Source organism: Tinamus guttatus, unplaced genomic scaffold (genome assembly GCF_059628265.1).
Source record: "Tinamus guttatus ecotype Peru unplaced genomic scaffold, ASM5962826v1 Tinamus_guttatus_pri_ptg000249l, whole genome shotgun sequence".
Lineage (NCBI taxonomy): Eukaryota > Metazoa > Chordata > Aves > Tinamiformes > Tinamidae > Tinamus > Tinamus guttatus.
Window position 1 is genome coordinate 1,255,963 of NW_028288783.1, and position 27,244 is coordinate 1,283,206.

Sequence of the window (27,244 nt, forward strand, 5' to 3'; positions counted from 1 at the left end):
AGATAAGAAAGTCCCATTGGATCAGAATACAGCTTATTCAGTCTTTTTCATCACAGTGATAAAGAAAAAGGCAGTAAGAAAAATCAGTATTTGTTGTACTGTCAATGTATCCTAGTCTTATTTTGTCAGGTTGTCAAGGCATTATACTGCATTGTCATGGGCTAAATTTGTTCTGAATTCTGATTCTTATGTCAGAACTGATAGTTTTTTGAACTCTGTGCTTAAATATTTTTAAATGTTTGTATTAATCATTCTTATGTTTTTCTTAAAAGAAGACTTGATTTTTGTTGTTTTGAATTTGCAATATTTATTTAATAGTGTAGTGGCATTTTTTGACAGATTATGCAGTCAGGATCTTTGGCTGTCAGGATCTTTGGCTGTCACTCTTTCCTTTCTACAAAGAATAAGGATGTTGTTTGGAAGATTATATTCAATAAAACCAAAAGGAAATAATCTGATTTGTTTCCAAGCAGTAATCGGTAGTAATCAATAATTCAGAAGTGCTGGTGAAAGATGTATTTTTGGAGCATAGCAGGAAAAGGAAGACAAAGTGTCATGGAATCAAAGTGAGTTGCCAAACATGCGTCCTTTTGGGTCTCTTCCTTTGGTGAAAGGTTGGCTTAAATAAACGGAGCAGTAGGCAGTGGGTGTGTTTTTGCACAACCAGGAACGCCCAGCTGTATTGTTGGCCATGATGCTCCCAAAGGCAGAGTGCTGTCAACATTCCTAATTGGTTATTACCCAATAACGCACACCCTCAAGTGTCTTGGGACTATAAACCACTTTTTACCTAGCCTTCCTACATGAATAATGAAGTACTTCAAATATTCATCCAATTATGCTCAGCTTCTTTCTTGACTAAGGGTTGCCAAATGCAGTTGGACATACTTCTGACATAGGATTTCAGCCTGTGCCTCTGTTGGAATGATTTAGTTGTAATTCCTAACTTCTGGAGAGAGGTTAGATGGCACTATGATGATAATGTCCTCAGCCTCAAAAGCTATCGTTTTCCCTTTTGATATTTTATTCAAGCTATAGCTTTTTCCTTCTCATATTCAATTCCAGTGTTCTACCAGTATAATTTCAGAATTTTAAAATATAATATTTTAAAATATGTATTTTCATTGTATACATTGAGCTTGCCCCCATGAAACTACACATGTTCTATTAAGTAATAAAAAAATTGCTTGTTCCTCAGGACTGTTTATGCAGGTTCATATGCCTGAAGTAGTCATCAGGTGTTTGAAAATTATGCATGTTAACCATGTATGGTATTTATTTTACTCCTTTAGTTTTTCAAATCATTTTTGTTGTTTTTATCATTTTATCATTCTTGCTCTGACCTTCTGAAACATCAAGGTGCTTTACCAGTGCCTGGTCGTGCCAGTTTTCTGTCCTGCTGCAATGAAGCTATAGAAAGTCCTGTTGGCCCCAGGATGTTGGCACAGTGTCCTTGTCCAAAAACCTTGTGACAATGTACACCTTCTCAGTGCGAAGGATATGTGTGGTTAGCGAAATGGTGATAAATGCTACAGGAATAAGTAAAGCTGGAGGAGTTGTTGCAGGAAAGATGCTCTCTAAGTCCATTCCTCCTTTGGAAGAAGTTCTGGGCTTGTTTGGAGGTTATGATTTTTATCAGACATTATCATTTTTCTGTCTTCTAATGGTGTCATCTCAAAGATGGGCCTTGGGCCTTGCCTTTCATACCAGTCATGTCTTGTTTAGCACTGGACCCAGCTGAACGTCTCAGGAGAGCTGCAGTTGTGCTCTCCCCTTCCCATGCTGGGTCCATGGTGCAGTTTTCAGGAGCTGAGCGGATGCTGCGCTCTAAGCAGCAGAGCTCTGCTTCCAAGTGAGCGTTCCTCTATTTCTCTGTAGGAATAGAAATGACCCCCTCTTCCCAAATCACGTATGGTTCATGCCTCTCTCTTTGGGAGACTTAACAAAAAGTTGAAGATGGTATTGAAAATTGCTACTTGGTTTAGCCTCATCGTAAGGCATTAAAAGTAATTTGAAAAGAGCCATTTTGGCTGCATCTTTCAATCACACTTAACGTGCATGTGGGTCGCTTTATTTCCTATTAAATTGTAGTTAAACCAGAGGTGTGAGTCCTTCGTGCTAATTGATCCCAGAAAACGTGACAAACCTTAAAGGCCATGGGACTCCATGAAGAACATACAGCAGGCTTTTATGCCATGCAGAAAACCAAAGCTGCTGATGCAGTTCTCATTTGCAGGAGAGAATAAGGTCAGTCACGTCCTCAAAGGCCATGCCCAGGTCTGCAGGCCAACCCAGGGGCATCGCGTGTGAAGGACCTTCAGGCTCGGATCTTTCCTTGCTGAGCATTACCACCTAGAAAGATCTGTGGGGATGAAAGCTTTATCAGGTGAAAACTAAAGAGGCCACAGGCATGTAGCAGAATAAATGGGGTGGGATCTGGAAAAATGGGGTCAGGGAAAATGTGTTCCCGATGAAGGCCAAGTTTGCTGTAGCATGCTGCTGACTAAGTATATATGTGAAATGAGGGCACATCCATCACAGCAGAGAGTTTATTTTCTTCATCTCTGTCCTAAAATGGTTCTGACACAGTAACAAAACATTTTAAGGGTGGCAGGGCTGGTGTGGAAGCAGGACTGGGAGGAAGTTAACGCACAAGGGCAGTTCAGCCTGCAGGAAGGCCTCCTGATGGCCTCCTCTGCTTTCGGGAACTGAAATGAAATCCCTTCCTTGTCTTGTCTGTGATACCAGTGATGATGATTAATAAGCAGAGATATGGTCCCCAAATGAAAGGTGGAATGTCATTCTGCCAGAGTTTGCAGACTTTCAGGAGCAGGACAAGTGGTGTAATGGATATTTCTAGATCCCTCAATGTGGTTTAGCAGAAGGCTTTCCACAAGGATCATGCGTTGCAGCATGATGGAGAAATCTCCCTTCCTTTTGGCCATCAGATAAGAGGCATGAATCTTAGTGTTTCTCATCAGTCTCTCAAAGCTCATTCCTCTTTCCTTCTTTACAGCAAAACCCTTGAGATGTACTCTTGCCAAAGAGTTTTTAATAACAAAGTGACCAGCCATTGCTTGGTGGCAAGGAGAGGCACAAGATCCCTCAGCCCAGCAAAGAGCACTTCTGTGTGGCACAAAAAAATCCGTGCAAAAAGCAAGTGACCAAATGTCATGCAATGGGTACCCAACGGGCTGCCTGCCTCTAAATTTAAAGTACTGATTTTTAAAGTGGGGATATGAGCAGCAAATGAGCAGAACCTTTCCATAATCCCAATGCATTTATCATAGGAGTATTCTGGGTGGGGAGGGATGGACAATTTTGCTTCTGCACTTTTTGATAATACGGTTCTGTGGATCTCTTGTAAAGATAATTGAAAACAAGTATATCTACAACTTATGTGATGCAAGAAAAACAAATAAGAAATTTAACAGAATACCCAGATTTATGCCAAAATAGAATTTTACTGCATTCTGAAATAGAGCAAAAAATACCACATTTAAATAAGCTATGTAAATGGAGAGCAGGATGCAAGGTGATTGTAACATGATTGTAACAGTAAACAGAGAGGAAGAAAACACTTTAAAACATTCTTCTCTTCCTGAAAATGTCTGTTTTGTTTGAATTGTTCTAAAAATGTTGGATTTCAAATTCAAGATTTTTTCTCACTGCATTGTTAGCTCTTTATTCGCTCTCCCTGTTGGTGAGGACATTATACTTCTGCGGGATATGCATTCCCGTGGTTGTGGCTGGTCAGGTTTTTCCAGTATCAGTCAATATTTGTTGCAAGCTGCATCTTTATTAGTATGAGTTGTGCAGCAGTAGCAATGTCTGGAAATACAGAAGGAAATACAGAAAAACCCTCAGGCAATGCCTCCTCCTTTTAATCCATGTCTAGCAGAATTCAGTTCTGTATTGTTAGAGAAAGTCTTTAAAACTAAGTGAATGAAATAAGGTAGATTTATGGATTCGAACAGTGGACTTTTTCTGATCTGCATCTTTCCAAAGTATTGCTCAACTTTCCAGGTAGGGAGCTCATTGTTTCTTAGCAGTCTGGAATTGCCACAGTGAAATTTTGGCTATCATGTTGTGTTGATTTTCACCACGGAGATCACAACAGATGTATGGATCTGCATACTCAAGTAGTGTAAACCCTTTAGACAGATGGAGCTAGTATATCTGAGTGTCTCTTCATGCATGTGTTCAGAATTTATTAGCTGCTATGTGATAGGGTCTTCCATGATTTTTCACCTACAGGGTCTCAGTTTTATGGTGCACAAGACATACACGGAATGAGATCCAATCCCTCATAACCAGGGTGGTCCTCCAGAAGTATCTGAGTCCGTCCATTGACTATATCTGGGTCCTAGAGCAAGCTTGTTAAAGCACCGTGGAAAAATGCTTGAGGATAACTACTTGTATTTAAAAAACGTGGATCCTAGTGCATTTGTAGCATGTTGCTCCAATGGCAAGGGTACCTATTTCATCCGGTTAGGCTATATCTCAGGAAGGAACTAAGGCCAGCCAGCTCATGTGCCTGATGGTAGCCTGGTATGCAGAGTAGAAGAGTGCTTAGGTTAAATATTTTACAAATTCATACACATTTTAGGAGCACTACAAATTATTACTTGTAGCTCTGCATTATATAAAATTTTTCTCTTATAATTAATAAAGCTTGGTTTTCTTCTGTTGAAATTGGCATCTAGAAAGAATGCTATTAGATTGTTTAATGTTCAGATTTCAATACAGTTGATTTCTGGTCATTGTGTGCATGGGAGACACCGGCCTTAGGACTGATGTGTCTAATGCTCATGTAGACACCGCGGTTCCTGCTGGGTCTCCCATTGCCTCTGGGCACCAGCCAGGGGTGGCTTTTGAATGTCATCCACCAGCCTTTGGGGTGTCTGGGACACTCAAGGACATCTCCAGGGGCGCCCGACACCTGTGTTTAGGCAGCTGGCTTGCATCCCATCTCTCCTATATTAAAAGCATCTTGCTGTAACTTTTACCTCTGGCGTGTGATATTTTTGAGGATTTTGTTGTCTGAAAATCATCACAGCATGTATTTTCACATGCTCTGCTTAGCTATTGCTTACACCCTTATTCATGAGTCGGTATTGTTTCTGAAGTGTATCTCTGCTCTCGTCCTTTCTTCTCTCTTCACCCTCCTCCACACAAATACGCTTTACAGCTGGGTTTGGTATGGCTGCAGGGACTATTACACCATGACAGTATCTAATTTAATAAACAATAAAGCCACTGTTTTGTATATGTAAAGTTTGTCAATGAAAATAATGTTATCTGTGTGTTTTTTTATCACCCCCACCACCAGCAGAACATGCAGGCGCGGCCTTGGCATCTCGAACCTGTGCATTAAGCTTTATGGATGGCTCGGAGCCACTGCCTAAGCTGTCTTAGGTGGACTTTCCTGTCCTCCTAACTGATTAGTGCACAGCTTTTGTGTTAGCTGATTTGGTTAATGATGTGATTTTCCTAGTTACTGAAGTACTTAAAGCATTTCAACCTCTAGTATGTAAATGTGTAAGAATGAATTATACAGGTATAAACAGGTCTCTGTATCAGCACATGTGTGTCCACACTAGAGTTCATGGTGCTGTAAGGCTGAGACTGCAAGGCTATAAGCTGGAATTAATCATTACAACAGCCGGATATGCAGCCCTGTGTGTCTAATACTACTTACTGTGGGCATAACGCCCACATCTTCCTTGCCTCTTATTGTGTATCCTCTCATGATACCTGGATTGATTTTCTTAAAGAATTAATAATCTATCATGTTAATGTTGGGTGAAGGAATATAGGAGCAGATGAAGAAAAGCACAAATGTCTGATAAAATAGAGAATTATAATAACATAGATACTGTGTAATTGGCTTGCACCTTTTCTCGGTGCAATTAGACAGCTTTATGTGAAAAGACGATGAGGGCTGCCGGGGCCACCTTAGTTTCTCATCTTCATATCTATGCAAAGTGATGTCATCCCCAATACATGATTGCCTACTGCTGTTTTCCTCTGTGGGAATCCCTCTTCATTCAGTGCACGGGGATATAATGATGCTCAATTAATAAACAGCTCTTCAACAGTTCCTGTTCTCCTCATGGTTCAGCGTGTGTCCTTGGGCTGCATATTCTGCATGGTGCTTGAGTCCTGCTCTGTAGTCAGTTGTCAATCTTCTCAAGTGCTTTCCTAAGTCTAGGACCTTCTTGTTTAACTCATGCCAAACACTGAGGGTAAACAGGTGGAGCAGGACTGAGGGTAAACAGAGTGAGCAGGAGTGAGGGTAAAGAGGGGGAGTACGACTGAGGGTAAACAGGGGGAATACGACTGAGCGTAAAGAGGGAGAGTAGTACCGAGGGTAAAGAAGGGGAGTAGGACAGAGCGTAAAGAGAGGGGGCAGGACTGAAGATAAACAGGGGGAGTAAGACTGAGGGTAAACAGAGGGATTAGGGCTGAGGGTAAACAGGGGAGTAGGGCTGAGGGTAAAGGGAGGGAGTAGAACCGAGAGTAAACAGCAGGGGTAGGGCTGAGGGTAAATAGGGAGAGTAGGACTGAGGGTAAAGAAGGGGAGTAGGACTGAGGGTAAACAGGGAGAGTAGGATTGAGGGTAAACAGGGGGAGTAGGACTGAAGATAAACAGTGGGAGTACAACTGAGGGTAAACAGGGAGTAGGACTGAGAGTAAACAGGGAGTAGGACTGAGGGTAAAAACGGGGAGTACAACTGAGGGTAAACATGGGGAATATGACTGAGGTTAAATAAAGAGAGTAGGACTGAGAGTAAAGAGAGGGAGTAGTTCTGAGGATAAACAGAGGAGATAGGCCTGAGAGTAAACAGAAAGAGTAGGGGAGTGTGAACAGATGGAGTAGAACTGAGGGTAAAAATGAGGAGTAAGACTTAGGGTAAACAGAGCGAGTAGGACTGAGACTAAATAGGGGGAATACAACTGAGGGTGAAGAAGGTCAGCAGGATTGAAGAGAAACAGGGGGAGCAGGGCAGAGGGTAAAGAAGGGGAGTACAACTGAGGTTAAAGACAAGGATTAGGACTGAGGATAAACAGGGAGAGTAGGACTGGGGGTAAACACACGGAATAGGACCGAGAGTAAAAAAGGGGAATAGGACAGAGGGTAAAGAGAGGGAATTGAACTGAGAGTAAACAATGGGAGTAGGAATGAGGATAAACAGAGGGAGTATGCCTGAGGGTAAACGGACAGAGTAGGACTGAGGGTAAAGAAGGACTGTAGGACCAAGTGTAAACTGAGGGATTAGAACCGAGAGTAAAGAAGGGGAATACGACTGAGGGTAAAGAGGGGGAGTAGGGCTGAGGGTGAAAAGGGGAAACAGGGCTGAAGGTAAACAGGGAGAGTAGGTCTGAGGGTAAACAGAGGTAGTAGGACTGAGGGTAAAGAAGGGCAGTGGTACTGAGGGTAAACAGGGAGTAGGAATGACCGTAAAGAAGGGGACTATGACTGAGGATAAACTAAGGGAGTGAGACCAAGGGTAAACAGGGGGAGTAGGACTGAGGGTAGATGGGGGGAGTAAGGCTGAGCGTAAACAGAAGGAGTAGGACTCAGGGTAAACAGAAGGAGTAGGATCGAGGGTAAACGGGGCAGAGTACTGAGGGTAAAGAGGGGGAGTAGGACTCAGGGTAAACAGAGGGAGTAGTACTGAGGGTTAACAGATGGAGTAGGACTGAGGGCAAACAGATGGAGTAGGACTGAGGGTAAAGAGAGGAAATAGGACTGTGGGTAAACAGCAGGAGTATGACTCAGGGAAAAGAGGGGGTGTAGGTCTGAGGGTAGAAAGGGGGAGCAGGACTAAGGGTAAAGAAGGGCAGTAGTACTGAGGGTAAACGGAGGGAGTAGGCTCGAGTATAAAGAAGGGGAGTACGACTGAGGTTAAACAGAGGGAGAGGTACTGAGGCTAAACATGGGGAATACGCCTGAGGGTAAAGAAGGTCAATAGGACTGAGGATGAACAGGGGGAATAGGGCAAAGGGTAAACATGGGGAGTACGACTGAGGTAGAAGAAGGAGATTAGAACTGAGGGTAAACGGAGTAGGGCTGACGGTAAAAAGGGGAAATAGGACCAAGGGTAAAGAGAGTCAGTAGTACTGAGTACAGAGGGAGTCGCACTCGGTAAACAGGGAGAGTAGAGCCGAGGGTAAAGAAGTGGAGTAGGACTGAGGGTAAACAGGGGGAGTAGGGCAGAGGGTAAACAGGGGGAGTAGGACCGAGGATAAAGAGAGGGAGTAGTACTGGGGTAAAGAAGGGGAGTAGGACTGAAGGAAAGGAGTGGGAGTACAACTGAGGGTAAACACGTGGAGTAGAACTGAGAGTAAAGAAGGGGAGTAGTACTGACGGTTAACAGAGGGAGTAGGACTGAGGGTAAACAGGGAGTACCCCTGAGGGCAAACAGTGGGAATACAACTGAGGGTAAACAGGGGGATTAGGACCAAGGATGAAGGGGAGTAGGGCTGAGGGTAAAGAGGGGGAAGAGTGCTGACGGTAAAAAGGTGGAGTAGGGCTGAGGGTAAACAGCGAGGGTACTACTGAGGGTAAAGAAGAGAAGTAGGGTTGAGTGTAAACAGAGGGAGTTGTACTTGGGATAAACAGATGGAGTTGGACTGAGGGTGAACAGGGGGAGTAGGACTGAAGGTAAAGAGGGGGAGTGGGTCTGAAGGTAATAGGAGGCTAAAAAGGCAGGTTAGTAGTGTTAAGTTTTTTAGAATCTCACAGGTTATTGAGAGTCTTAGAGGTTACAAAGAAATACCCTTAATTTGCATTACATTTCTCCAAAACCTTTTCAACTTTTTTTTGAAATATTACTGAAAGAAGGTAGGATTATTGTGAGTTATGCAATCGGAAGGTAAACACTGTCGTTGGTTAGGACATCTCCTGCAGTATTTGAGAGCTGTTGCTGTCCCTACTTCCCAGCATTTCTGTCACTAGCATCCAGATGTCTGTCCTCGGGGTCTGTCTAAACATGGTTTTCCCTATGAGCAGGGCCCCACCCTGGTGTCTTCACCTCCCTCTTTATTCCCTCTTGTTCTTCTCCCTCTGCTTTTCAGTGTATTTTTCTCAATTCAACTCTCTCATTCCATCAGGTTATGGAATTCCATCAGTTTTCTCAGAAATGAAACAAAGCGGATAGACCCTCTTCAAAGCAGTGCTGTTTGATTTTTCTTTTTTTAATTTGAATTATTTTAGGTATTCATTACATTTGTCTTGAGCAGTGTTTCGATATGTAGAAGGGACACAAAATCAAACTGTAAGTGATCTTGCCATGTATTCCCCTGAATATCCACTGAGCGGGTGTAGAGTGATTGTAAAGGGTGATTTGGAGATCTTCAAAACCTGCGTGGATGCCACCCTTTGCCACGTGCTCTAGGTGTCCCTGCTTGAGCAGGGGGGTTGGACTAGATGATCTGTAGAGGTCCCTTCCAAACTCAACCATTCTCTGATTCTGTGAAACACAAAACTTGTTTGTGTTTGAAGACAGAGATGTAGTGTAGCTGAAACCAGAAGATATGAAAGTTGTGACTAATTTTGAGTGCTCTAGGTGAGGCCACTGCTGTCTGCTGCTTCACAGCACTTAGCACTGCGCACCTCTTTTTTTTGTGGAAAACTACGGTTCAGCCCAGCAGCTTTTGACGCATCTGCAAACCAGCCTCGTTCATAAGACGTCCCTTATTCCTACAACAAATGAAGCAGATGTCCTGTGGGCAAGGGTTTGCTATACTGCCCAACCCTAGTTTATCCCCAAGGGTGTCTGCTCTCTAAATTAAGGGTACTGTGGGGTAAAGAAAAAGAAAAAAAAAATCACTGCTGTGTGATTAAAGACAGTCTAAAATGGTTTGAGCAGAAGAAGGCTTGTAAATTGAAGTTGCAGAAGCAACTTTATCTCTCACGCTTCCTAACTTCTGACACTTGGCCTGATCTCTTTAATGATGTTCTTTATACATGTGATTTTTTTTTCCCCTCTCTTGTGTATAATCTTGTGGGGCTATAAAAAGGCAGACTAAACATCCTTGCACCTTCGTTGGCAAACACCTTGTGACGGTAAGACCTGTGTTCAGCTGCAGGGTTGAAACCTGCTAATCGGTTTTACAGGTTTCTGGTGCAGAAGCATAGTAGGAAATAGTTGTCCTCCGTATGAATTATACTCACGAGGGATGATTCAGACTTTGCAGGCAACTTTCACAGGTATTGAGAGCAGAAGAATAAGGAGGTTCAGGAATAGTTTATTTCTGTCTGAGTTCTGGAGGAGAGTTTTGTGGGGACACAGGCTCTTTTCAGTTAAGAGCTAAAGGTTTTAGAAGCACTTTCTCTGTTTGGATTTCATTAGGTAGTGAAAAGCTGTTATTTTAGCTTTAATGTATCTTTTTCCCTTGAGGAATAGTTACCATAGGATCCCTTGTACGCTACCAGAGGTTAGTTGTAAACTCTGTTGCCTTTATGGACTGAAACGCCAAGGAGTGCGTGCAAGGCTTGCGCAGGGAAGGGCGTGTGCCATCCTGTCCCATCTACAGCAACGCGTTGTCCTTCCTCGTAGAGAAGGCAGCAGTTAACAAAACACCACAAACGGGATTGCTGCCTAAGTGGCCAGTCAGAATCGTAAATATCTTGGAATTCTGGTTCCTTATGATGCCTTGCAAAGACTGAATCGAAACAACCACAAATGGTAAAATGGGATGCCTGGTTCCTGAAGCAACTTTCTGAAATAGGGCAGAGTTAGGATTAGCATGGTGCATTTCTTACAGAGCATACGGATATACTCAGAACCCTGTAACATCTAATGGTTTTAGTTCCAGAATTCATTTTGCTGATACTTTTCTGAAAGATTTAATAGAGAACTCAGAGAGTGTTTCCTAACTTCCAGTGATCTGCATGTGGAATTTCGATACCAAGTGCACAAAGGAAATACTGGGAGTTAGCAATGGTTTGAATGAAATTCATGAAAGCTGGGGGGCAAATTTGGTGCACTAAGGAATACATCAAAGAATTTCCCCCCTTCTGAGAATGATTGTTTCTACATCCAGATTTGAAAGTGAAATGTTTCTTGTAGCCTTTTTTTTCTTTTTTTTAACACATTTTCTCTTTGTGGAATCCAAGTTTACAGGTTTTATGAATTAGAGATTTGAACTTGGGAGAAACTAAAATACCTTTTTAAGAAAAATTGTCAGGCTCAGAAGAGCGGGTTGGAGCTAATATGTTTTTACTAAAAAGTAAACATGATCCCAACACACAGGTTCTGTTTTATTGCAATGGTGACTGCAGAGGAGTTCAGTGTTTGGAGTATATAGATTACCATGGCCTTTGGGATGCTGTGTATTCAGTAACTTAACTACTTTCTGCCTCTTGGTGTTGAATGATAAACACTCCAGTTCTGCTCCTATCCTCCATTATCTGTACTCACAGCAAACCTGACCATCTTAAACATGATTAAAATATGATTCAAAAGTTATTAGCTAATTATGGCACAAAGTACTTAATTTGCCATTGCACCCTAATAACTTAAAGGTACTCCCGATAACTTAGTAATAACCATATCATAAGCAAAAGGACACGGTTGCTACTAACTTAATACGCAGCTTCCCTCAAGATAAAACATAAATAATGTACCTCAATGAAATCGGATTCGAGCTTAGTGAAATTATCTTGGCAAGCAAACAGAAAATTTGTTAAATTTTCTGTGAAATGTTATCATTGCCAAGAAAACTTGGTTACAAAAAATAGAGATGGAAAAAGTTCTTGCATGAATAATTGATTGAACATTTCATTGGTTTAAATGATTTGGGGAAAAGTGGTTTTGATACGCACTGGTAAATTTGAAAGTTTTTGAGGACTTGTGAGATATTGGGCACTGTTGGAGACGGGGAGCTTGAAGGCTTTTGCAGTAAGCTCGACGGTGGATCCAGTGCGTGGGCAAAGCTGAAGAGCGTAGCAGGGAGAGATGGGAGTTGTGGCTTGCAAAATATCAGTAGTCATTTGGTTTGGGTCCTGGCAGACCCCTGAAGAAAGACAGAATAAGGAGAGGAGGAGGGTTTCCACTGCTGCTGCCCCATGCCAGAAAACAGGCCTCGCTCAGCCCCACGCAACACTCGCCACGCAGCCCAGAGGTTGGGTTGCCATTTTGAAAGAGCTTTTAAAAGAAATTGCCTGGCCTGGGGGTGAAAAGATGCAAAGTTGGGTAGCGGCCTCTCCCTCTTACCTGTGGGTACCTCGGGCAGGGCAGAAACAGAGCGAGGAGGTACATGGTGAAGCAAAACTTGGTCCCGTTGTCACCGCCCTCTCCCGGCATTGGCGCCGCCATGGGAGACGCGCTCCCTCTGCCTGCTCCTCGCCGTGAGGCCCAGGCCCTTGGCGTCCCAGCCCTGCTCGGCTCTCCCTTTCCAAAACAGCGGTGCTTCTGCAAGGGCTGTTTGGGCCTGGGTGGATGACAGACCTGGATTTGGGAGCAAATGTACAAACGGGCCAGGGATGTGACAGAGCATACAGACTTTAGGCTGCTTTTGATGGGTTTTATCTCAAGCTGCCCTCACCTTGAGACCGAGAATCAGTATGTTGTGCGAGCCAGAGGGACTTACTATTCTAGCTTTATTTCAGAAAGAAATCATTATTTGTAGTGTCAGTCCCGTAGGTTGCTAGATCACCTGCTTAACAGGGAAAATGCATATTTTATTTCTTTTTAACTTCCCTTGCAGGCAAGTAGAACTTAAGCCGCTGCTCTTTTCCTCTGGGGCCTTTGCTGCTGATCATTTAGTTTATCCCAGTGATCCTGTGACCCACATCTCTTGTTTTATTTGACTCTCATTTATTTATACAACATCTTCACCCTCGTCTGCAGGAGATAGAGCTGCTGTGCACACTCGTGTAAGTAGCATTCCTGCAACATGACTGCATGCTGTTGGGCAATATCTTCTTTTCCAGTTAATGTGTCAGTTTGTCCATGTGGGTTAGATCCAATGACTATTAAGTTCATTTTGTAATATGTCTGATTTGCTTTCATCTCTGCTCCTGCTGCTGTCTCTGATGAGGCAGGTTGTAGCAAATCCTGTGTTTCGTTGTGTTGCCTGCGCTGCAGTCCGTAACGATACCACCTCGCTCATCACTTCAAGTCCTCCCCATCTCTTCCCTATGCAGTTTGCTCTGCATTTAAGACCACTCTCCCCTTCCTGTCTCAATGTCAGTGTTTTATTAGCCCTCTGAGCTCACCCTTATGTTTTCTTTGCCTCTGCACTCAAATGGCAATTCTAAAGAGCTTGAGATGGGTTCCGTCTAAATGATTCAGTTCTTTAATCTCTAGCAATTATTTCCACAGTGGTTTCTGACATCACTTCTACTCACTATCTACGCTTTATCTGCTTGCTAAAATGCAATGTAACATTTGCTTTTAAGTCTAATAAAACCTGGTGTTTTAATACCTCCTCTCTACATTTTTTTTCCTTGGTCTTTTTCTGGATCCTGTACATTTTTTTTTCTATAAAAAGTTTAATAAGCTTTTTAGGCTTTAATGCACTTTTTCCCCGGTTACTTTCTCTTTAATCAGTGCATTCATGTCTTTTCTAATAATGTCTGTGCCAAGGAATTCCTGAGACTCATGGACGTGAAATCTTAAATTATGTGTAAGGAGAAAGAGATAAGAACCGGTTATAATAGCACTGAGAGCAAGAGATTGCAACAGGGTGCTTGGTTAAAATGCGGTTTTCATAATATACGTGCTACTGAAAATTGCAAGTTTATTCTGTTATATCATGTTTATGTCGCACCTTCTCTTATGCAGCATTACTACAGAAATTGCTGGGAATTCAGGCACTCTTATCCACATGACATAAGGACGTAAGGTCTTGAGGAGAGAAGAGAAACTTTTTACTCCTAAAAGTGGTCCTCTGAAAGATGAGGAGAAACTTAAAATCGTTTCCACGTAGGTAGTGTAGCTACCTGCATGTCTCCCATGTGTGTGTAGATCTCCAGACATACTAGCTTCTAGCAGGTAGTCCAAATTATATAATTTAGACATACGAGGAAGTAAAATTACATAGCCATGAGATGAGTATACCATTAAATAGATCTAATTTATAATGGGCTCTTATGCAAATTGCCTTTGAGCATTCAGTACAAGAAAATGAACAGAAATTAATAAGGGCAACGTGGACTGAAAAAGTCGCTAAGAGGGAAAAAAAAAAAAAAAAGGACAAGCCTAAAAGTACAACCTCATCTCTGTACACTCCGGAGTGTTAAATAAGCGTTTCCATTAGCCACATAAATATAATGATGTGATAACAAAACTTGTATTCGCATACCCTTTAATGACCAGTGCCGTGGCTCCAGCCAGGTGAGTAAGACTTCATCCAAAATGGTTTCCTTTTTCTCTTTTTTCCTTTATTATTATTTATAATTCTTTCGCATGCAGTTCATTACCTGAGGAAGAAAGATGAGTTTTCATGAGCTCTTTGCCCCTTCCCAGCCACTGGATGTCAGACCTTAGTGAAGTCCCAGGCAGTGATTCTGTCTTGCCATTAGCTTGGGCATCTGACAGACTGGAGAGAGACTGTAAGAGACTGGATAGTCCACCTGCAGGAGAGGAGTATCTGTTGTCAGGTTACTAAAAGGGCTTCACAGCAGGTGTTTTCCTCCCTTTTTGTTGTTTTGTGAAAGACAGAGAGAAGGGAAAGCTAATGGCTTAGAACTGCAGAAAATGTTTTATAACATTATCTTTGTCATCTTTGAGCTGTTGGTGTTCTGTGTCGGTGATGATAGCATACTGCCTATAGTCCCTACTAAGGAATCTACATTTTCACAGGCAAATAGTCTCATTCTACCTTAGATCAAAAGTAAAGTAATATTTTGCATGCTTGCAGACAGCAGAGCTTGCTTTCTTTTCCATGTTCCTTGCATCCCTTTTCTTACGAAAGAGAAGAATTTTTGCTATATCTAATGGAGCCACTAGAATAATCTGCAGGGCTGTATCAGTTTTCTTAGTGTTAAGGAAGTTGTGGGATAGTTTACCACTCATTAATATTGCTCATCTTTTTCACAATCATTTCTTCTTTCCTAGATCAGCAGTTGAAGCAGAATACACTGAAGAAAAGTGTTTCTTTCTGTGTGTGTAGTAATGCTTATAAACATTTATTCTTTTAGAAGGTAAATTTATAAACACTCAACACCATGCATACAATTTTGCTGCAGACTGAATGTATTTTTATGCTTGACAAACAGGACTTGTTTCTGAAATATCTGAATTATCTGAGAAATCGTATAAGCAGTGTCCTCTTTCCCTGCTAGATTTTCATTCTGGAAATGCTGTTATGTGAGCATTGATCTGATCTGTAGGGAAAACTGCCCATATTATGTTTTATGGAAACAAAGCTTTGCTCTTTTCCACGACCTGTTGTCTGCTCCCCACTGAAATGAAGTTTGAGGTTGCATCTGTTTTACATCCTCAAAGTAAAAGCAAATTTCTCATATGGAGGCAGAGGTTTCGCAGTGGTTGTATTTTCATCCCTTGAAGCATTTGATTTCTGACAGTGGAATATGATACTTCAAGTCATAGACATTAATTATTACCCATTGGAGGTCGCACTTTCAACCCAAGGGACATTAATTTTCCATATACACAGAAAATTCCAGCCTGGTACCTTTAATTAAGCATTTCAGAAGTACATTTTCTTCTAAATGGACTATAGCTTTTTATCCTTTACCCTTGATATTTGGCTAATTCTGCATATAATTGCCAGCTTATTTTGCAAGCTGCCTTCAGAGTGCTTTCCTGTTTGGAAATCCATTCAGCTGTTAACTTTTCTTTTTAATGACAAATATATATCTTTGTCATCAGCCAAAGTTGTCAGGAAGACAGCTGGGGGAAAAACAGCTTTCACGCTTTCTTGGGAAGCGCAATTACAATAAACATGACTTCACAGTCCTGCTTTGCGCCAGCAGATTGGTGTCATTTAAGCATCTCTGATTTCGGCATGAGCCCCGGCAGGAGGAGGAGCTGAGTCCTGGGGGCAGGAGGGAATGGCTGCTCCAAGGTGACTGCACTCCAGGCTCGGAGGGTGAGCGGGGCAGTTTGCTGCTGTGCTGCCAGGAACGCTCGAGCGCAGGGGGAGGCTGCAGGGCCCTGCTCTTAGCATAGCCCCTTCTGCCCTGGTGGCAGATGTAGCCAACGATGCCTTGGGGTAGGACCACGTTGTTACTGGGGGTTGGTTCCAGTGTTTTCCCGAGCTTTTTCCTTGAGGCCTTGTGAGGGAAGCTGGAATCTACAGTTTTTCACCTAAAGAGGAAACGAGCTTTAATTGTATTTGCAGCATCATCTCTGCATCGGGTCTGCTCTTTCAAAGCCCCTTCACCCTTTCAACATGTTGTTGCGTGTTGCAAAGTGCAACTTTGGGGATTTTTTTTGTAGCTGCGAGAGACAGAGTGCAGTACATTAACCCTCCCAACCTGGACCCACGGGCTGTCGGATTCCCAGCTGCATCACGAGTGTCCATGCACTGTTGTCACTATTCCAATTTTGACAGGGGACTCCTTCCTCCATCTTGTTGTTCCTATGAACAATTGATAAAACAAAAAGCCTAGAAGTTTAAAATATGTAATTGTAATAGTAATTTAGAAGCAGAAAAATGCTGCAGAAACCAATTAGGTCTATACATTTCAGTAATGGCTTATCTAAATAACAAGTTTTTGTGTGCGTGGATTCCATTATAGATTCCAAGACTACATGCTTGTGTATAGGGAAAAATTAATTCTAAATACCAAGTGTTACAGCGTTGGCTACCAATGTTGCTCATCCACTTAGCGCGTAGATATGTGTGCTACATGCTCTGTCACAGCTTAAATTTTGAGCAGCAAGGCAGACAGTGACAAATACCCATGGAGGAAAGCTTGAAATGTTTGAAGCGATAGCCTTGAGAAAAGTATTTTCTACCTGATAATCTGCAAAACTTGTTTAATTCCTTATATGTTACAGATTTCATGGAAATTCAATAGGTTCCGTTGTTTCCTACAGAATTTTAAATGGCCTCCTGGGGTTGATAATGGCCTTTTGTTTCTTTCCCAGTCTTCCTTTCTCCCAGCTGGTCAGAAGGCAGCGGCGAGGTTGGTATTCCAGGTGAAACCCATCGTGGAGCGTGTTGTAGGGGTGGGTGTCTCCCCCTCGCAGCCCGCTGGGGTTCGGAGCATCCTTCCTCAAGAGGCCGCGTGGCTGCAACGCGGCTTTCGCTCCGCCGCAGCTCACGGAGCAAAGTGCCTCCCTGGCATCAGGTCCACGCTGATGTGCAGCAGGATTTTTGTGTGCTCTGTGTTCTTTAGAGTCCTGCCTAGATTTTGTTACGCAGCTTCTCAAATCAGACCGGTTAGATTAGTACAAAAGCTACGTCTGAATGACTGTTTTCATTAAAATAACGAAGATACCGAATCTGCAAAATATGGCGGAATGTAACAGGTTGTGACAAGGCTCGAAAACCACGTCCAATAATGTTGGTAATATTTCATGCAAATTGCCCATGTGAAGTCTCAAGCATGAGCTATTTTTGAGACAGTTTTGTTTACAGTTTTTTGGAGGCAGGGCGTTGGGAAGAATCAGGAAGTGCTTCCACATGCACATATGGGCATATAAACACAGACACGCACAAAATCAAACCTGCTGATCTCTCTGGATGGTTTCATTGGGAAATTTCTCGTGACTCAGAAGTGTTTTGCAAACACTTCAGTGCAAAAAAAACAAAAGGCAAGACACATTTCGTGTGCTTTGTCAGGGCGTTTGGTTCAGGGTTTCCAGCTCTTCCTACTGCTCTGATTAAGTCGGGTTTTGTGAGAAACAATTAGAGAAAACTTGTGTTTATCTATCAACACTTGCTATTGCAGAAATTTCTGGCAGATGAAGATTCTGCATGACAACAGGGTTCTGGGGGTTGGTGGGTGGTCTCTATAATAAAGTGGAAATGCTTTCCCTCTTTTTAGAACATGTTAATTGATACCTGCCACAGAGTTACTTTTTTTTTTTTCCTTTGGAGTCAGTGCCTCATGTTGCAGTGTTATAACCTCTGCGTACCCAAGTGCTTTGTGTAGGTGGCTTTTACTAAACGTGCAAGCTTTGCAGCGTGTGTCTGCAGCCTTTTTCAGCATGAGGCTCCTGCTCGGTCGCAGCAAGGGCACGAGGTGCTGCTGAACGCAACTTGATCTGACCTTGACGTTGCCCTTTGTTTCTCTTCCTTTGCAGGATCGGAAGGCTTTTTGATGGCACAGAGCCCATCGTCCTTGACAGTCTCAAGCAGCATTACTTCATCGACAGAGATGGGCAAATGTTCAGATATATCTTGAATTTTTTAAGAACATCGAAACTCCTCATTCCTGATGATTTCAAGGTGAGATTTCAAGGGCCTTGAGTGCTTTACACTTACCTTGCAAGAATCTGACAGCCTAATCAAAACAGTGGCAGACAGAAGAGACTTTTAGAATAGGATAGGTGAGTTCACGTACTTGGCAGAAGTAGTCGTGGTGTTGCTAAAGTGGTATCCGTTAGCCTTGCCTAGAGTGACGTCAGTACTAAATCTTCCTCCCTTGATGATAGTGTAATCGAGCACCCTTGCCATATGCGACCCAGGGAGGCTAAACATCATAGGATGCTGCTGGAAGATAGAAAGGAGGTTGCAGTTTTTAACTGACCCTTCATCAGTCTTGAGGTTAGCGGTTCTCCTCTCCATCTTTGTGGTTTCCCTGTGATTGCAGCGGCTCCAGCTTCTAGTCCCACGTCAAAACAGAGAGAGTGCTGGGGAAAACCATGATACCAACAAAATAAACTGCTCGCGTGGTAGTATTTGGACATTGGGTCATAAAATACTTTTTACTGCTAAACTCTGGAATGTGTCCTGGAAGTTTAATTTTGGAAGAGAAGGCAGGGATGAATATTTACACATTTATTCCTTAGACTTCACAGAGGAGTCTGCTTTTCTTTTCCGTTTAATAACAAGATGAATGTGTGATAACTGAGCGCGTCAGGCGCAGCAGACGCGCGGCGGTGCCGCGCGTTGATCCTCCGCGTGGGCGTCGACGCGGCGGCAGCGACGCGGGAGCCGCAGAGCGCACTGCAGTCGGGACCGATCTTTATCCCGGCTTCACCCACGCGCACCCGAGCAGCTCGCCCTGCCATTAGTTTGCAGGAGGAAGTCTAGCAATGCGGATTCATTAGGAGAGGTGATAAGGAAGGGCTGCAGCAGCCTACACGGTGGTGCAGCCTTTTCTTTATTTGAGGGATGGGTTTTTCAGATGTTTGGGGCGTAATAAGTGCTAGGTGCTCAGTTTAAGAGCTGTATTGTAGCAATCTTTGAATCATCTGTGGCAGACAGGCACTTATTCCTGCCATGCGTGACAAGGCTAGACCGACCTAAATAATGTGGGAGTTTAGAAACCGATACTGTTAGGCATCACATCCTGCTTTTGAAGCCGTAGAATGGGTTTGTGCTGCTCTCAGCACTTGTCCTAAAGGTAATCAGAAATAGAGAAAAGGGAAAAAGCAGCTTCCCTATGGGATTAACAAATCATATATGCAGAGCCTTTTAAACACATAAATACACTGTAGCAGTTCTGAAATTAAAAATATAACTCCTGGCAAGTTCGCCCTACCAACATGATGTTCAAAGGGGCCCCTTCCAGTTATGCTTTCAGTTGTCCAGAATATCAGTGTTTCAAATGAACAGTGATCCTTCTTTCTTAGAAATATAGATATTAGATGACTTTTTTTGGTTAGGCATTAAATGAAAGCAATACTGTGAACGTAATTCACATCCCGTGCTCATGAAGTATTCTCTCTGCAGCTCAAATTCGGTGCTGTATTGACTTGTTACTGCTGTTTCCCTGCTGTCATTCTATTTCTCTGTCTTCCCTAGTTCTCATGCATTGCTTTTCTCTGTGTAAATATTTTCCAAATGGCTTTATGCTCTTAAAACTAGAAAAAAAAAAGTTTTTTTTTTAATATAAAATATGGCCATAGACAAACTTGAGATCATCAGTTCTAAATTACCTCTATGCTGGCTCTGCTTAGAAACACATTCTCTCTCTGCTGTGGTGTTCGAGGCAATGTAGTAAACAACGCTGTTGGCAAAATGGGGAGGTATTAAAAAATACTTAATTTTTAGAATGCAGTAATATGTGCAATTCATTATGCAAATATGGGGATCATTTCACACTCGGAACCATCGCGGGCTCCCTCATTTACATGCTCATACCTGTTACTGTGCCTGCTAGCCTCGCTGCGAGACGCCATGGATCCCCGTGATGGATTCTCTGAATCCTGGTTCAGTTCTGTTCCATCTGTTCAATGAGGTCATTATTTTATGACATCACTGTGGGGATAAAGATTAGGGAAAAGGTGGCATGTCGCTGTCTGGATTAGTTCCTCACATGAGGGAGTTCGGTGAGGATAACTCACGCTCTCCCCTCACAAAAGCTGCTGTACTCAGTCTCTGTCAAGTGGCTGATGGTTATTTTTTCTTTGCCTGTGCTGTTATTTTTATTACACCTTCCTACACAGTAGTCGTGAAGCATGTCTGAAGGGTTTCAGGTCTGGAAAGTTGTTAGCCTGAATAGCCATGTATATTAAGCGGTGCATCAGCAATGTTTCTTTCTTAATTGTGCACGCTAACGTATATGTCTTTCAGGACTACAGTTTGTTATATGAAGAAGCAAAATATTTTCAGCTTCAGCCCATGCTGGGAGAAATGGAAAGGTGGAAACAGGACCGGGAGACTGGCCGCTTCTCAAAGTCCTGTGAGTGCTTGGTGGTGCGAGTTGCCCCAGACCTTGGAGAGAGGATTACGCTGAGTGGCGACAAGTCGTTGATAGAAGAAGTGTTTCCAGAAATTGGTGATGTGATGTGCAATTCTGTCAATGCTGGCTGGAATCACGACTCGACGCATGTCATCCGATTCCCACTGAACGGATACTGTCACCTCAACTCAGTTCAGGTAGGAAGGAGCATATGCAGTTCTGGGGAGGGAGCCAGCAGACTGACCTGGAGTGCCATGTCACTGGACACTCTGAGCTGCTGCCCTAGTTCTGTGGGTCAGAACAACTTTTGCAACTTAATTTGCACATTTCTTGACCAAATCTCTTTGCAAAACAAACGACAGCAGCGTTAAAAACCTGCTTTAGGAGGTGCACATTTACCTGAATATAAAGATCTTGGGTACTTGAGGAAACACTCTTTTGACGTTTGAATATAAGGTGCCCATTCAAGCCTGCTTCCCATCCCTGGCTCTGCTTTTTATAAATCATTTTCTGGACTGATGGCAAGACACAGGGGCATCGCAAGCCAAGGAGGGAGCATGTCACATCCTGACAGAGCTCTCATATCCTCTCATGGGGATGAGGCTCTGTCCCTTCAACTGCAAAAGAAACAACTTCCACATGCTGAGAAAGGCAGTGGAATTGCTGTAGTTTATTAGAGTCCATAGGAGCTCTGAAGCGAGATGGGAAGTGCAAAGGAACAGAAAGCTAAGGTATTAAGTGAGAAGTGAGGGAAAAGCAAAATGAGGACAAGTAAGTAAAAGGTGGCTACATTCAAACACTGGCTGTTGAAAGGAAGGCAACCCTTCCACAAAGGTAGGACATGGGTAGTTTCCTCCTCTTCCTCCTGAAATAAGAGCCAGTATCTGTAGGAAAAGGGGACACCTGCAACTGTGGTGTCTCAGTGGAACCCTTTATTTATTGATTGATTTTTAATAGCCTTTTCTATCATCTTGAAACATCAAAAGTTTTTGTCATACTGGCTGATAGAAGTTTCAGGCATTCCTAGAACATTGAGGAATTAAAACTGAAAAGGGAGATCACTCCAGAGAGGGTTACTTGTCCACAGAGCTTATGATAGTTGTCAAAGCAGTTTTTATTTATTCTCTTGCTTAAACACACAAGTAAGGGTTGCCAAGTATATTTACTCATGTGAGAAGCTGAAGTCAGAGTAGCAAAACATGCGTAGGCTGCAGGAGAGAAGATGGTCCCCATGGTACCTGTGTTGCTGTTGATGCATCCTCCCTGTCTGGGGACATGACCAACTCACAGTTCTAAAAACAGCGTGAGATGGGACAGGGACTGTTTGTAGACCTGGAGAGTGATGTGGAGGCTGAAGGGTTTTCCCAGGCCTGGGCTTGGTTCCTGACCACTTGCTACCAGCACCTTTTCTCTTTTCCTGCTCAGCCTGTATTAAGACATATTTGGGGGATTTGGGCTTATAAGATTAAAAGCTAAAGATAAGGATAAATAGAAACTGCACTGAAACTCTAATGTTCCCTTTTTTCATGGTTTTTGTAGTCTCTTTTCTCACTCCCTCTTCTCTGAGATTTGTCTGCTGTGTTCAGGTATTCTGGAGACATTTGCTGACCTGAAGCAGTACATGTAAAAATGTGGCAAGTCTTGTAGTTTTAGCCATTTCTAACTACAGCTTGTTTCTCCCCCCATCCCGAAGCTCCACACTTTTCTTCCATCCTTTTTCCCTGCTGTCCTAGGATGTGCTGTGAGCCAATTTACTCGTTGGTAAAATAGGAAAAACTCAGTATTCCCCCTGCTTTCTTGTGTGTGAACAGAGAGCAGTGAAAGCTGCTTGAGGCAGAGAGAAGTTCTATGGACAAGCCCAGTCCCAGTGCGATCCCAAGGAAATCCAGTCATGCAGGAATCCTGTTTTTGGGGGGGTCTGTGAGGACCTGCATCCTCTGGCAGGGGGAGGAGACCCTGACCAGGCCCTGGTGACACCCCATGAGAGCATCCTTGGCAGGTGAGGAGAGGGAAGCCCTGAAAGCGAATAGATGGACATGCAAAGATGAAAGTACCAGTGAGTACAAATAAGGGAAGGAACACATGAGCCCTGAAGTTATGCTAAAAGAGCACGAACAAGGATAATTTAAAAAAAAAAAAAAAGATGTGGATGTGGTATGGAAGGAAATCTGGCATTTGCACGCTCTCAGCAGCCTCATGCTGATGAGGAGTTATGTTAGGATGTTAGGGCCTGTGTTTGCTTCTTCAACATGTGGGTCCTCTTGTTCTTTCATAAGCCCTTCTCATCTTGTCAGGGCTATCAGCAGAGCCTGCAGAGGGTTTTGAATTCCCTTGAATTTCCTTTTTTTTTCCCTTTCCTGTGCCAGCGTATCTTCCACTGCAAGTGTGCATAGGGTGTAAAAGGGGAGGAAAGATGTTGTGTTGGCACGATTTTTAAGAGCTATAATTAAAGTTAAAAGGTCCTACGTTTACTGCAGATAACAGTATAACCACAAATTTTTGCAATCGCTGACAGTTTTTAAGCCTCTGGAAAAATGTAGTGGTAACTTTTCTTAAATCATGATTGTAGTATCTGTGTTTTCACTGTGCAGTGTGGATGTTTTTCAGTGTTTTCCTTCATCTGCTATGGAATCCTGTGTTTGATATTTTGCATCGTAAATGTGAAGCAGAGAATGCACTATTGTTTTAACATATTTTTTGGTTGATAGAAAAATACTGTATTTGTTGACAGTTTTAACAATGTTTCTTCTCTCCATTTTCGTCTTGGTGCTGAGTTGCCAAAGTCAGCAAAAATCAGTCTAACCAGATGAAGCTGAGGGACCCAGTCAGGACCCTCCCGCAGAGGTTGTTCCTGGATCTGTGTTACAGCTTTTGTTTCCTAGCTGGGTCCCTTTGCAGCTGGCACTCATTGTCCTTGGAGAGCAAACGGTCTGTTTGTTACTTATGCTACTTATGCACGGGTGTTTATCTGCTCTCTTTGCAGGTCCTGGAGAGGTTGCAGCAAAGAGGGTTCGAGATCGTGGGCTCCTGTGGAGGTGGGGTGGACTCTTCCCAGTTCAGTGAATACGTACTGAGGCGAGAACTCAGAAGGACAGCTCGTGCACCCTCCGTCATTCGAATAAAGCAAGAGCCTCTGGACTAAAATGGACATGTTTCTTTATGCAAAAAAAAAAAAAAAAAAAAAAAAATTAAAAATTAAAAAAGGAAAGAAAGAGGAGAAAAAAAAAAGAAAAAGAAAACAAGGGGACGTTTCATGTGCAGTTTGGACTCCAAACAAGTTCTGGAAGCTAAAATTGAATAAAAGACACATTTATATCAAATATAGAGACCACACCTGAATTCATATGGGAACATTTGGAATAGTAGTAGTAATAATAACCTCAAGGTGTAAAAGAAAACACATACATATACATATATATATATATAAAGTATATATGTATTTACATATATATATGTATGTATATGTGGAAAGGTAGGAAATGCAACAAAAAAATGGTAGATGACGTTGGTGCTGTGATGGCCATTAAGTGTCCTAGGCCTTACCCAGGCCCACTTAACGGTATACAAGCCATTACCATTGGGGGATCCACAAAACTACTCTGACACATTTTCCATTGCCAAACAGGCACCCATTTTCTAGCGTGTACACCTTGATTCAACTTGGTTTGCGTATGGAGGTTTTTGTCTGTCGTTCTTAGAGGTGGGTGGGCAGGCGTTCAGGAGACGGCCCTCCATCGCAGTGGAAAGCTAGTCGACTGAAATTTTAAATGTAGTTTGTACAGAAGTCGCACACTTTTTGTCTGCCCTCACAGATGTGAAAGGTTAACTTTTCTTTTGAACGAGTTTTTTTTGTTGTTGTTTGTTTTTCGTTTTTGTGTTTGTTTTTTTTTTTTTTCCAAAAGGGGGCCAGAATAATTAATATTTGGTAGAGACGCTCTGGTTTGAATCTGCTGCTTTCCTACAGTTTTTTCAAATTTTATAATGTATTAAATACAATAAACTCTGTTTAAAGTACCGCGGCTCTGGTTTAAGCCAAGGGAAGCCGGCGCGCGGGCTGCCGCTCAAGCCCCGCGGAGGGCGCTGAGGGACGCGGGCCCTGCGGCAGCCTGGAGGCCGCTGTCGGGGCTGCCCGCTGCGCCTCGTGTCGCTGCGTTTCCTCCAGCGCTGCTCTTTGGAGCTCTGGTCCGTTCTACAGAGAGAGGCTGTTGGTCAAACTTAAAAACAGAGCCGGTTGAGCCCAGGGAAGCTGGCGAGGAAAGCGATGCCTGCACAGGCAAACGTAAGCGCTCGTAGCGGCCTCACTCCTTCAGGAAGGCATGAGCAGCTTCACCTCCCTGGTGCCTTGCCCTGGTGAGCGTTGTCTGCCTGTCTGTTTTCCAGCGTAGTCCATTTCCTCATGTTTAAAATCAGTGCTCTCCTCTCCGGCAAGCAGAACGTCAGCTCCGCGTGTCACATGTCACCCCGCGGCCCTCAGTCCTCGTGCGCGGGGCCCTGCGAGCAGGCGCTTGGCAAAGCCTTGCGAGGAGCAGCTCTCGCTGCCTTGCGGAGAGGTTGTGCGAAGGTGCCACGCGACGGTGCTGCTGCACGAGCCGGTCGATGCTTCTGTCGTGGGAGATGGGCCAGCAACTGCCTGCTTTCCTCCAGCGTTTCTCTTGATGCAATGCTGCGACACACTACTGCGTGTCCATCTTAGTGTGGGGATTGCTGTTGACTGACTCAATGATGCAGGCATTCCATTCATTTCGGTGACACTTTGCTATTTATTTAAGAAAAGAAAAAGAAGTTGTTAAAGTAAATATGTGTAACAAGGTTTTTAATACAGTCTGATAACTCAGCATTTTTCTGTTTTTTATTAAAATTTGTCAGAGGGCATACTTAAGTCTCATCTTCTGTGCTTATCTGGCAGCACATATGAGTGTGTTTTTGAAATTATGGAAACAGGGAAATGGGTGGGGGGATGCTTCAAAACTTAAAGTTCATTAGTCGATTATTAGATCTTCATGTGATACTGATCAGTACAACTTTGCACAATCCTGGAACAGCTGCATCGCTGGAAATGCTTGTTTTCAATTGGCAGCAAGTATCCTCCTGCAAAATAAACAAGCGCTTGATTCTCCTGCCCCAAAGTTGGCTGTTTGCGCAGAAGTCGGAAAGCAAAACCCATGGGCAATGAATGCTTCTCTCGGCTCTCCAGACCACGGAGCTTGTGATGCGGAGACCGTTTCTTGCAGAAACCTACGTTTCGCAGCGTGAGGGTCCTCCGGGTCGGCCAGGAGCGGCGTGTGCGGCCAAGAGCCGTTCCTGCCCAGCTGCGCTCGCTGATGTTCCCTGCCGGCCGGGGCCTCCCGCGCTCGGGCGCCTGAGGAGGCGTCGGAGGGGGATGCTTGGGCAGGGGCTGCGGCCTTGGCCTCCCCACTCGTCCCTCCGACGTGGACTCCGCAGACCCCATGTGTCAGCTGCTGCTGCACTTATGGAGTAAGGGGCAACAGATACACAAAGCCCTGGCTAGCGAAAAAATGAGACATGGGAATGGGCTAGATGTAGATTTTACATAGAGAACAAATAAGGCTCCTAGTATGCAACTGAGGTTTGTAACTACGTGTTTTTAGCATGCTCTTTAGGAAGACTGAATGAGCAACATATCCAGAAAGCAAATATGGGAGTGGGGTGGAAGGCTAACCTATAGCCAGATCTTTTCTGGAGGTTAGTAATTTTGACATACATTTTAAATGTATCTATTTTTTTTTAATAAAAGACATAACTGCGTTTTATGCCATCGGTGGTGCTTTACTGAAGTGGAAGAGCGGCAGCAGCTTCTGGTGACCTAAGCAAGCAGCTACCAGGAGAACTGCTGTGGTCTCGCAGAGACACCCCCGCAGAGGAACTGTCCTGTTGTTGCTTCGGTTTCACTGGGTGGCACCAAGAGAAGTCCCGCTCAGTCTCCTATGTTAATAGCAAACAAGTACTACTGATTTTTTACCTCCATGTTCTTATTGACCCGGTAGTTTGGCCCAGCCAGTATTTCTTTCCATTGCCCTGTGTCTAGAAGGAAGCTGATAATTTTGGTGGTTGCTTAGGACAACCATTTATAGTTAGGACATTAGCTTTTGATACCTAATGGAAACCCGTTTCCTCCAATACAGTAAAAATAAGTCAATCGCCAGGTTGATCTTGCAGATCATTTTTATGAATCCATAACAAACTCCAACAGGGACAACTTGCCACCATGTGAAAACATGAAGCCTGAAACACCTACTCAGTTATTTGTCTTTATGTTAAACAAGCACTGATTTCACTTTTTCATTTTGTTCATGAGCCTTTTCTTTGCAGCAATATTTAAAATTTGGTTGATATAATAATTGCAGGATTTTTTTACCATCACCCACATGACTTGTCAGATGTATATTTCTTTAAAGCTCTCATTTTTTAAGTGTTCAGAGGAGGGAGAGTTGGTTTTAGGCA

At 43.3% G+C, this 27,244-nt stretch overlaps 1 protein-coding gene across 6 annotated transcripts in view; it reads left to right on the plus strand.

Moving 5' to 3' along the window:
• The window catches only part of KCTD1 (potassium channel tetramerization domain containing 1), a 99,020-nt gene extending 74,878 nt beyond the window's left edge, over positions 1-24,142 (plus strand). For all 6 annotated transcript variants that reach the window (XM_088526670.1, XM_088526669.1, XM_088526671.1 and 3 more), the window contains exons 3-5: positions 18,237-18,381; positions 20,674-20,979; positions 23,766-24,142. In XM_088526670.1, coding sequence (XP_088382796.1) covers positions 18,237-18,381; positions 20,674-20,979; positions 23,766-23,924 — 610 coding nt within the window. In that variant the 3' untranslated portion in view covers positions 23,925-24,142. The remainder of the gene's footprint in view (positions 1-18,236; positions 18,382-20,673; positions 20,980-23,765) is intronic.
• Positions 24,143-27,244: the final 3,102 nt, after the last annotated feature.